Source organism: Oncorhynchus clarkii, chromosome 17, assembly GCF_045791955.1.
Source record: "Oncorhynchus clarkii lewisi isolate Uvic-CL-2024 chromosome 17, UVic_Ocla_1.0, whole genome shotgun sequence".
NCBI lineage: Eukaryota > Metazoa > Chordata > Actinopteri > Salmoniformes > Salmonidae > Oncorhynchus > Oncorhynchus clarkii.
Window position 1 is genome coordinate 9,374,880 of NC_092163.1, and position 12,500 is coordinate 9,387,379.

Consider the following 12,500-nt stretch of genomic DNA (forward strand, 5'->3'; position numbering starts at 1 on the left):
ATATATACACACATATAGCCATATATATAAAAACATATAGCCATATATACAGTTGAAGTCGAAAGTTTACATACACTTAGGTTGGAATCATTAAAACTCGTTTTTCAACCACTCCACAAATTTCATGTTAACAAACTATAGTTTTGGCAAGTCGGTTAGGAAATCTACTTTGTGCATGACACAGGTAATTTTTCCAACAATTGTTTACAGACAGATTATTTCACTGTATCACAATTCCAGTGGGTCAGAAGTTTACATACACAGAGTTGACTTTGCTTTCAAACAGCTAGGAAAATTCCAGAAAATGACATCATGGCTTTAAAGCTTCTGATAGGCTAATTGACATAATTTGAGTCAATTGGAGGTGTACCTGTGGATGTATTTCAAGACCTACCTTCAAACTCAGTGCCTCTTTGATTGACATCATGGGAAAATAGGGTTCATCCTTGGGAGGATCATCCTTGGGAGCAATTTCCAAATGCCCGAAGGTACCACATTCACCTGTACAAATATTAGTACACAAGTATAAACACCATGAGACCACGCAGCCGTCATACCGCTCAGGAAGGAGACGCGTTCTGTCTCCTAGAGATGAACATGCGAAAAGTGCAAATCAATCCCAGAACAAAAGCAAAGGACCTTGTGAAGACGATGGAGGAAACAGGTACAAAAGTATCTATATCCACAGTAAAACGAGTCCTATATCGACATAACCTGAAAGGCCGCTAAGCAAGGAAGAAGCCACTGCTCCAAAACTGCCATAAAAAAAGTCAGACTACGGTTTGCAACTGCACATGGGGACAAAGATCGTACTTTGTGGAGAAATGTCCTCTGGTCTGATGAAACCAAAGTAGAACTGTTTGGCCATAATGACCATTGATATGTTTGGAGGAAAAGGAGGAGGCTTGCAAGCCGAGGAAACACCATCCCAAACGTGAAGCACGGGGGTGGCAGCATCATGTTGTGGGGGTGCTTTGCTGCAGGAGGGACTGATGCACTTCACAAAATAGATGGCATCATGAGGCAGTACATTTATAAGGATATATTGAAACAAAATGGGTCTTCCAAATGGACAATGACCCCAAGCATACTTCCAAAGTTGTGGGAAAATGGCATTAAGGACAACAAATTCAAGGAATTGGAGTGGCCATCACAAAACCCTGAAAAAAAATGTGTGAGCAGAACTGAAAAAGTGTGTGCGAGCAAGGAGGCTTACAAACCTGACTCAGTTACACCAGCTCTGTCAGGAGGAATGGGCCAAAATTCACCCAATTTATTTTGGGAAGCTTGTGGAAGGCTACCCGAAACTTTTGACCCAAGTTAAAGCAATTTAAAGGCAATGCTACCAAATACTAATTGAGTGTATGTAAACTTCGGACCCACTGGGAATGTGATGAAAGAAATAAAAGCTGAAATAAATCATTCTCCCTACTATTATTCTGACATTTCACATTCTTAAAATAAAGTGGTAATCCTAACTGACCTAAAACAGGGAATTTATACTAGGATTAAATGTCAGTTTAAATGTATTTGGCTAAGGTGTATGTAAACTTCCGACTTCAACTGTATATATATATATATATATATATATATAAACATAGAACCATATATAAACAAGACAGGGACTCAATCCTATACTTTGATACTGTTTTACTTCAATATAAATGTTCAGCATCCAAAAGCAACAAAGACAGGAGTCAATCCAATACAAGGTATAAAAGAGCCCAGTAGCCCAGTGGTTCTCAGTCCTGGTCCTGGTGCTGTTGATTGTAGTACCAGTCCAGTGTTTCTCAGTCCTGGTCGTGGTGCTGTTGATTGTAGCACCAGTCCAGTGTTTCTCAGTCCTGGTCGTGGTGCTGTTGATTGTAGCACCAGCCCAGTGTTTCTCAGTCCTGGTGCTGTTGATTGTAGCACCAGTCCAGTGTTTCTCAGTCCTGGTGCTGTTGATTGTAGCACCAGTCCAGTGTTTCTCAGTCCTGGTCGTTGGTGCTGTTGATTGTAGTACCAGTCCAGTGTTTCTCAGTCCTGGTGCTGTTGATTGTAGCACCAGTCCAGTGTTTCTCAGTCCTGGTCGTGGTGCTGTTGATTGTAGTACCAGTCCAGTGTTTCTCAGTCCTGGTGCTGTTGTTTGTAGCACCAGTCCAGTGTTTCTCAGTCCTGGTCGTTGGTGCTGTTGTTTGTAGCACCAGTCCAGTGTTTCTCAGTCCTGGTCGTTGGTGCTGTTGTTTGTAGCACCAGTCCAGTGTTTCTCAGTCCTGGTGCTGTTGATTTTAGCACCAGTCCAGTGTTTCTCAGTCCTGGTGCTGTTGATTTTAGCACCAACCCAGTGTTTCTCAGTCCGGGTGCTGTTGATTGTAGCACTAGTCCAGTGTTTCTCAGTCCTGGTTGTGGTGTTGTTGATTGTAGTACCAGTCCAGTGTTTCTCAGTCCTGGTCCTGGTGCTGTTGATTGTAGTACCAGTCCAGTGGTTCTCAGTCCTGGTCGTGGTGCTGTTGATTGTAGCACCAGTCCAGTGTTTCTCAGTCCTGGTGCTGTTGATTGTAGCACCAGTCCAGTGTTTCTCAGTCCTGGTCGTGGTGCTGTTGATTGTAGTACCAGTCCAGTGTTTCTCAGTCCTGGTGCTGTTGATTGTAGTACCAGCCCAGTGTTTCTCAGTCCTGGTCGTTGGTGCTGTTGATTGTAGCACCAACCCAGTGTTTTTCAGTCCTGGTGCTGTTGATTGTAGTACCAGTCCAGTGGTTCTCAGTCCTGGTGCTGTTGATTGTAGTACCAGCCCAGTGTTTCTCAGTCCTGGTCGTTGGTGCTGTTGATTGTAGTACCAGTCCAGTGGTTCTCAGTCCTGGTGCTGTTGATTGTAGTACTCCCACAGTTCAAGTAATCAACTCCTCAGCAGGTTTTTGTACCCTTTTGGGTCCCCAGGACCAGGATTGAGAAACACCACACTAGACAGCTGACAATGGATGTTGTAAAGGCATTTTCCCCACCATTGGCTGAGATTGCATTCACGGTAACAGCTGCAGATATTGTCTCAAGGTTAAAATACCTTTAAAAAGCCAATCTATACATTGAAATAATATAACTGACACACGAATCTGATTGACAAATGTATGTGTGTGTGTGTGTGTGTGTGTCAATACACACCGTCTCCTAAATCATGAATGCCCCCATGAAATTATCTTCAGCTCCAAATCTCAGCAGCGTTCCGTTGTCCACGGTTACATAGATGATGTCTCCAGGCAACAGATGAAAGACTCCGCCCAGGTAGCTGTTCAGAAGATTCTGATGAGAAATCTTTTTCGGTCTGGAATCCTGGGAAGGACAATGGAACCTAACGGAGAGACAGACAGACACTTAGAACGCATCCCAAAATGATGCCCCCTGACCATCACCTCACACACTCACTGACCTGTTAGCTTTCATCAACACATTCCCCCTCCCCCTCCCCCTCCATCCCCCTCCCCGTCCCAGGACACCCACCTCACACTCACTGACCTGTTAGCTTTCATCAACACATTCTCCCTCCCCCTCCCCCTCCCCCTCCCCCTCCCCGTCCCAGGACCACCACCTCACACTCACTGACCTGTTAGCTTTCATCAACACATTCCCCCTCCCCCTCCCCCTCCCAGTCCCAGGACCACCACCTCACACTCACTGACCTGTTAGCTTTCATCAACACATTCCCCCTCCCCCTCCCCCTCCCAGTCCCAGGACCACCACCTCACACACTCACTGACCTGTTAGCTTTCATCAACACATTCCCCCTCCCCCTCCCCCTCCCCCTCTCCCCCCTCCCCCTCCCCCACACACTCCCCGTCCCAGGACCCCCACCTCACACTCACTGACCTGTTAGCGTTCATCAACACATTCTCCCTCCCCCTCCCCCTCCCCCTCCCCCTCCCCGTCCCAGGACCACCACCTCACACTCACTGACCTGTTAGCTTTCATCAACACATTCCCCCTCCCCCTCCCCCTCCCAGTCCCAGGACCACCACCTCACACTCACTGACCTGTTAGCTTTCATCAACACATTCCCCCTCCCCCCCCCCCCCTCCCCCTCCCAGGACCACCACCTCACACACTCACTGACCTGTTAGCTTTCATCAACACATTCACCTCACACTCACTGACCTGTTAGCTTTCATCAACACATTCCCCCTCCCCCTCCCCCTCCCCCTCCCCCTCCCCCTCCCCGTCCCAGGACCACCACCTCACACTCACTGACCTGTTAGCTTTCATCAACACATTCCCCCTCCCCCTCCCTCCCCCTCCCAGGACCACCACCTCACACACTCACTGACCTGTTAGCTTTCATCAACACATTCCCCCTCCCCCTCCCCCTCCCTCCCCCTCCCCCTCCCTCCCCCTCCCCCACCACCTCCACTCACTGGACCCCCACCTCACACTCACTGACCTGTTAGCTTTCATCAACACATTCCCCCTCCCCCTCCCCCTCCCCCTCTCCCCGTCCCAGGACCACCACCTCACACTCACTGACCTGTTAGCTTTCCTCCCCCTCCCCCTCTCCCCCTCCCCCTCCCCCCCGTCCCTCTCCTGACCTGTTAGCCCCCATCCCCCTCCCCCTCCCCCTCCCAGGACCCCCACCTCACACTCACTGACCTGTTAGCTTTCATCAACACATTCCCCCTCCCCCTCCCCCTCCCTCTCCCCTCCCCCTCCCCCTCCCCCCCCACCTCCCTCACTGACCTGTTAGCTTTCATCTCCCTCCCCCCCCCTCCCCCCCCCTCCCCCTCCCAGGACCCCCACCTCACACTCACTGACCTGTTAGCTTTCATCAACACAAGTGGTTTGTTTTTGTAACCCTCGGTGATCCTCATCACCTTGTGTTTGAACAGAAAGCAGTCTTCAACGAAGTGCACTTTGGAGTAGACATAGTAGTGCCCTTTCCTCTGTGCTACCAGGTGGCCATCTTTGTAGTCCATCTGATCTGTGAAGGCAGACAGGCCCTTGTCTGATTCCCACTGAACGACACTATCCTCACCCACTGGCTGGGAGGGGCCTGGGAGAGGGAGGGGGAGGGGAGGGAAGGGAGCGAGGGAAGGGAGCGAGGGGGCGGAGTGCGGGAGAGGAAGGGGAGAGAGATGGGGGAATGGGGGGATGGGGGAATGGGGGAGAGAGATGGGGGAATGGGGGGACAGATGAGGGAATGGGGGATGGGGGAATGGGAGGGAGAGATGGGGGAATGGGGTGGAGAGAGATGGGGGAATGGGGGGGAGAGATGGGGGAATGGGGGGGAGAGATGGGGGATGGGGGGGAGAGATGGGGGAATGGGGGGGGAGATGGGGGAATGGGGGGTGGGGGAATGGGGGGATGGGGGGTGGGGGAATGGGGGGGAGAGATGGGGGAATGGGGGTGGGGGAATGGGGGGAGAAATGGGGGAATGGGGGGGAGAGATGGGGGAATGGGGGGTGGGGGAATGGGGGGAGAAATGGGGGAATGGGGGGGAGAGATGGGGGAATGGGGGGTAGAAATAGGGCAGAGGGGGGAGTTAAGAGTGCAGATAGTGCTGGTTAAATGTGTGTGTGTGTGTGTGTGTGTGTGTGCGCGCGTGTGTATGTGTGTGTGTGTAGGTGTGTGCGTGCGTGCGTGCGTGTGTTGAGGGGCTGTACTGTACCTATCAAGTGTGCTGAGGGTTTCCGTTGGATCTCAGGTGGGAGTTTCCTCCTCGTAGGCTTGACTAAAATCTCATTGGTCTCTGTCAGGGGAAAGGAAATTATTTCATGAGAGAGAGAGGGGGGGGGGGACGATAGAGAGAAAGAGAGTGAAAGAGAAAGAAAAAGAGAGAGAGATCAACTTTCAGAAAACCAAAGTTGAGATATTCCAGAAAAGGGCCAGGAATCAGAGAAGCAGACACTCGGACGATTTCGTTTTAATTGTAAATATAAAGAAAAGGATACAAAATGTTGGCACCAAAACATCCTTACAATTCAAAGCAGTGGAAACCCAAGAGCTGAACCCTGAAAAGAGTCCTCTGTGTCAGATGTTAAAACATTTAAACAACCCTATTATCCAAACACACAGGGATATCAATCAGGTTGTTAATTAAAGAAATGAAAACTCCTATTTGACAAATTGTGAAAATGAAAGATAAACATAGAATAAACTAAATTGCTATTTGGTCTCAAAGGAGAATAGAAATGGTCAGAATATCTCTGCTCTGTTAGAGATACAACACAGAGACAAACCACCAACTGGTCAGAATATCTCTGCTCTGTCAGAGATACAACACAGAGACAAACCACCAACTGGTCAGAATATCTCTGCTCTGTCAGAGATACAACACAGAGACAAACCACCAACTGGTCAGAATATCTCTGCTCTGTCAGAGATACAACACAGAGACAAACCACCAACTGGTCAGAATATCTCTGCTCTGTCAGAGATACAACACAGAGACAAACCACCAACTGGTCAGAATATCTCTTCTCTGTCAGAGATACAACACAGAGACAAACCACCAACTGGTCAGAATATCTCTACTCTGTCAGAGATACAACACAGAGACAAACCACCAACTGGTCAGAATATCTCTGCTCTGTCAGAGATACAACACAGAGACAAACCACCAACTGGTCAGAATATCGCTGCTCTGTTAGAGATACAACACAGAGACAAACCACCAACTGGTCAGAATATCTCTGCTCTGTCAGAGATACAACACAGAGACAAACCACCAAATGGTCAGAATATCTCTGCTCTGTCAGAGATACAACACAGAGACAAACCACCAACTGGTCAGAATATCTCTACTCTGTCAGAGATACAACACAGAGACAAACCACCAACTGGTCAGAATATCTCTGCTCTGTCAGAGATACAACACAGAGACAAACCACCAACTGGTCAGAATATCTCTACTCTGTCAGAGATACAACACAGAGACAAACCACCAACTGGTCAGAATATCTCTGCTCTGTCAGAGATACAACACAGAGACAAACCATCAACTGGTCAGAATATCTCTGCTCTGTCAGAGATACAACACAGAGACAAACCACCAACTGGTCAGAATATCTCTTCTCTGTCAGAGATACAACACAGAGACAAACCACCAACTGGTCAGAATATCTCTACTCTGTCAGAGATACAACACAGAGACAAACCACCAACTGGTCAGAATATCTCTGCTCTGTCAGAGATACAACACAGAGACAACCCACCAACTGGTCAGAATATCTCTGCTCTGTCAGAGATACAACACAGAGACAAACCACCAACTGGTCAGAATATCTCTACTCTGTCAGAGAAACAACACAGAGACAAACCACCAACTGGTCAGAATATCTCTGCTCTGTCAGAGATACAACACAGAGACAAACCACCAACTGGTCAGAATATCTCTGCTCTGTCAGAGATACAACACAGAGACAGAAAAAGTGAGAGACTAAAAGACAATACTCCCAAATAGGAGAATCAATATCTCAATCAATTCCCAACTTCTCTGAATTTACTATTGACATGAATATGACTGTAGATATGAATATGACTGTAGATATGACTGTAGATATGAATATGACTGTAGATATGACTGTAGATATGAATATGACTGTATATATGACTGTAGACATGAATATGACTGTAGATATGAATATGACTGTATATATGACTGTAGACATGAATATGACAGTAGATATGAATATGACTGTAGATATGAATATGACTGTAGATATGACTGTAGACATGAATATGACAGTAGATATGAATATGACTGTAGATATGAATATGACTGTAGATATGAATATGACTGTAGATATGAATATGACTGTAGATATGAATATGACTGTAGATATGACTGTAGATATGAATATGACTGTAGATATGAATATGACTGTAGATATGACTGTAGATATGACTGTAGACATGAATATGACTGTAGATATGAATATGACTGTAGATATGAATATGACTGTCGATATGACTGTAGATATGACTGTAGATATGAATATGACTGTAGATATGAATATGACTGTAGATATGAATATGACTGTAGATATGAATATGAATATGACTGTAGATATGAATATGACTGTAGATATGAATATGACTGTAGATGTGAATATTACTGTAGATATGACTGTAGATATGAATATGACTGTAGATATGAATATGACTGTTGGATATGAATATGACTGTAGATATGAATATGACTGTAGATATGAATATGATTGTAGATATGACTGTAGATATGAATATGACTGTAGATATGAATATGACTGTTAGATATGAATATGAATATGACTGTAGATATGAATATGACTGTAGATATGACTGTAGATATGACTGTAGATATGAATATGACTGTAGATATGAATATGACTGTAGATATGAATATGACTGTAGATATGAATATGAATATGACTGTAGATATGAATATGACTGTAGATATGAATATGACTGTAGATATGACTGTAGATATGACTGTAGATATGAATATGACTGTAGATATGAATATGACTGTAGATATGAATATGACTGTAGATATGACTGTAGATATGAATATGACTGTAGATATGAATATGAATATGACTGTAGATATGAATATGATTGTAGATATGACTGTAGATATGAATATGACTGTAGATATGAATATGACTGTAGATATGAATATGATTGTAGACATGACTGTAGATATGAATATGACTGTAGATATGAATATGACTGTAGATATGACTGTAGATATGACTGTAGATATGAATATGACTGTAGATATGAATATGACTGTAGATATGAATATGACTGTTGATATGACTGTAGAAATGAATATGACTGTAGATATGAATATGACTGTCAGATATGAATATGACTGTAGATATGACTGTAGATATGAATATGACTGTAGATATGAATATGACTGTAGATATGAATATGACTGTCGATATGAATATGACTGTCAGATATGAATATGACTGTAGATATGACTGTAGATATGAATATGACTGTAGATATGAATATGACTGTAGATATGACTGTAGATATGAATATGACTGTAGATATGAATATGACTGTAGATATGACTGTAGATATGAATATGACTGTAGATATGACTGTCGATATGAATATGACTGTAGATATGAATATGACTGTAGATATGACTGTCGATATGAATATGACTGTCGATATGACTGTAGATATGACTGTAGATATGACTGTAGATAGGAATATGACTGTAGATATGACTGTAGATATGACTGTAGATAGGAATATGACTGTCAATATGAATATGACTGTAGATATGAATATGACTGTAGATATGAATATGACTGTAGATATGACTGTAGATATGAATATGACTGTAGATATGACTGTAGATATGAATATGACTGTAGATATGAATATGACTGTATATATGACTGTAGACATGAATATGACAGTAGATATGAATATGACTGTAGATATGAATATGACTGTAGATATGAATATGACTGTAGATATGAATATGACTGTAGATATGAATATGACTGTAGATATGACTGTAGATATGAATATGACTGTAGATATGAATATGACTGTAGATATGACTGTAGATATGACTGTAGACATGAATATGACTGTAGATATGAATATGACTGTAGATATGAATATGACTGTCGATATGACTGTAGATATGACTGTAGATATGAATATGACTGTAGATATGAATATGACTGTAGATATGAATATGAATATGACTGTAGATATGAATATGACTGTAGATATGAATATGACTGTAGATGTGAATATTACTGTAGATATGACTGTAGATATGAATATGACTGTAGATATGAATATGACTGTTGGATATGAATATGACTGTAGATATGAATATGACTGTAGATATGAATATGAATATGACTGTAGATATGAATATGACTGTAGATATGACTGTAGACATGAATATGACAGTAGATATGAATATGACTGTAGATATGAATATGACTGTAGATATGAATATGACTGTAGATATGAATATGACTGTAGATATGAATATGACTGTAGATATGACTGTAGATATGAATATGACTGTAGATATGAATATGACTGTAGATATGACTGTAGATATGACTGTAGACATGAATATGACTGTAGATATGAATATGACTGTAGATATGAATATGACTGTCGATATGACTGTAGATATGACTGTAGATATGAATATGACTGTAGATATGAATATGACTGTAGATATGAATATGACTGTAGATATGAATATGAATATGACTGTAGATATGAATATGACTGTAGATATGAATATGACTGTAGATGTGAATATTACTGTAGATATGACTGTAGATATGAATATGACTGTAGATATGAATATGACTGTTGGATATGAATATGACTGTAGATATGAATATGACTGTAGATATGAATATGATTGTAGATATGACTGTAGATATGAATATGACTGTAGATATGAATATGACTGTTAGATATGAATATGAATATGACTGTAGATATGAATATGACTGTAGATATGACTGTAGATATGACTGTAGATATGAATATGACTGTAGATATGAATATGACTGTAGATATGAATATGACTGTAGATATGAATATGAATATGACTGTAGATATGAATATGACTGTAGATATGAATATGACTGTAGATATGACTGTAGATATGACTGTAGATATGAATATGACTGTAGATATGAATATGACTGTAGATATGAATATGACTGTAGATATGACTGTAGATATGAATATGACTGTAGATATGAATATGAATATGACTGTAGATATGAATATGATTGTAGATATGACTGTAGATATGAATATGACTGTAGATATGAATATGACTGTAGATATGAATATGATTGTAGATATGACTGTAGATATGAATATGACTGTAGATATGAATATGACTGTAGATATGACTGTAGATATGACTGTAGATATGAATATGACTGTAGATATGAATATGACTGTAGATATGAATATGACTGTTGATATGACTGTAGAAATGAATATGACTGTAGATATGAATATGACTGTCAGATATGAATATGACTGTAGATATGACTGTAGATATGAATATGACTGTAGATATGAATATGACTGTAGATATGAATATGACTGTCGATATGAATATGACTGTCAGATATGAATATGACTGTAGATATGACTGTAGATATGAATATGACTGTAGATATGAATATGACTGTAGATATGACTGTAGATATGAATATGACTGTAGATATGAATATGACTGTAGATATGACTGTAGATATGAATATGACTGTAGATATGACTGTCGATATGAATATGACTGTAGATATGAATATGACTGTAGATATGACTGTCGATATGAATATGACTGTCGATATGACTGTAGATATGACTGTAGATATGACTGTAGATAGGAATATGACTGTAGATATGACTGTAGATATGACTGTAGATAGGAATATGACTGTCGATATGAATATGACTGTAGATATGAATATGACTGTAGATATGAATATGACTGTAGATATGACTGTAGATATGAATATGACTGTAGATATGACTGTAGATATGAATATGACTGTAGATATGACTGTAGATAGGAATATGACTGTAGATATGAATATGACTGTAGATATGACTGTAGATATGACTGTAGATAGGAATATGACTGTCGATATGAATATGACTGTAGATAGGAATATGACTGTAGATATGAATATGACTGTAGATATGACTGTAGATATGACTGTAGATAGGAATATGACTGTCGATATGAATATGACTGTAGATATGAATATGACTGTAGATATGAATATGACTGTAGATATGACTGTAGATATGAATATGACTGTAGATATGACTGTCGATATGAATATGACTGTCGATATGAATATGACTGTCGATATGACTGTAGATATGACTGTAGATATGACTGTAGATATGACCTTCGATATGAATATGACTGTAGATAGGAATATGACTATAGATATGACTGTAGATATGACTGTCGATATGAATATGACTGTAGATATGACTGTAGATATGACTGTAGATATGAATATGACTGTAGATATGACTGTAGATATGACTGTCGATATGAATATGACTGTAGATATGAATATGACTGTAGATGTGAATATGACTGTAGATATGAATATGACTGTCGATATGAATATGACTGTAGATATGACTGTAGATATGACTGTAGATATGAATATGAATATGACTGTAGATATGAATATGACTGTAGATATGACTGTAGATAAGAATATGAATATGACTGTAGATATGACTGTAGATATGACTGTAGATATGAATATGACTGTAGATATGAATATGACTGTCGATATGAATATGACTGTAGATATGACTGTAGATATGAATATGAATATGACTGTAGATATGAATATGACTGTAGATATGACTGTAGATATGAATATGACTGTAGATATGACTGTAGATATGACTGTAGATTTGACTGTAGATATGAATATGAATATGACTGTAGATATGACTATGACTGTAGATATGACTGTAGATATGAATATGAA

At 40.9% G+C, this 12,500-nt stretch overlaps 1 protein-coding gene across 1 annotated transcript in view; it reads right to left on the minus strand.

Annotated features, from left to right (window-relative positions):
* Positions 1–1,638: 1,638 nt before the first annotated feature.
* Positions 1,639–12,500, minus strand: part of LOC139370223 (tumor necrosis factor ligand superfamily member 14-like) — a 20,860-nt gene continuing 9,998 nt past the window's right edge. Inside the window, exons 4-6 of the mRNA XM_071109577.1 lie at positions 5,633–5,713; positions 4,780–5,017; positions 1,639–3,328 (exon numbers count right to left, since the gene is read on the minus strand). Of these exons, the coding sequence (XP_070965678.1) occupies positions 3,148–3,328; positions 4,780–5,017; positions 5,633–5,713 (500 nt within the window). The 3' untranslated portion in view covers positions 1,639–3,147. The remainder of the gene's footprint in view (positions 3,329–4,779; positions 5,018–5,632; positions 5,714–12,500) is intronic.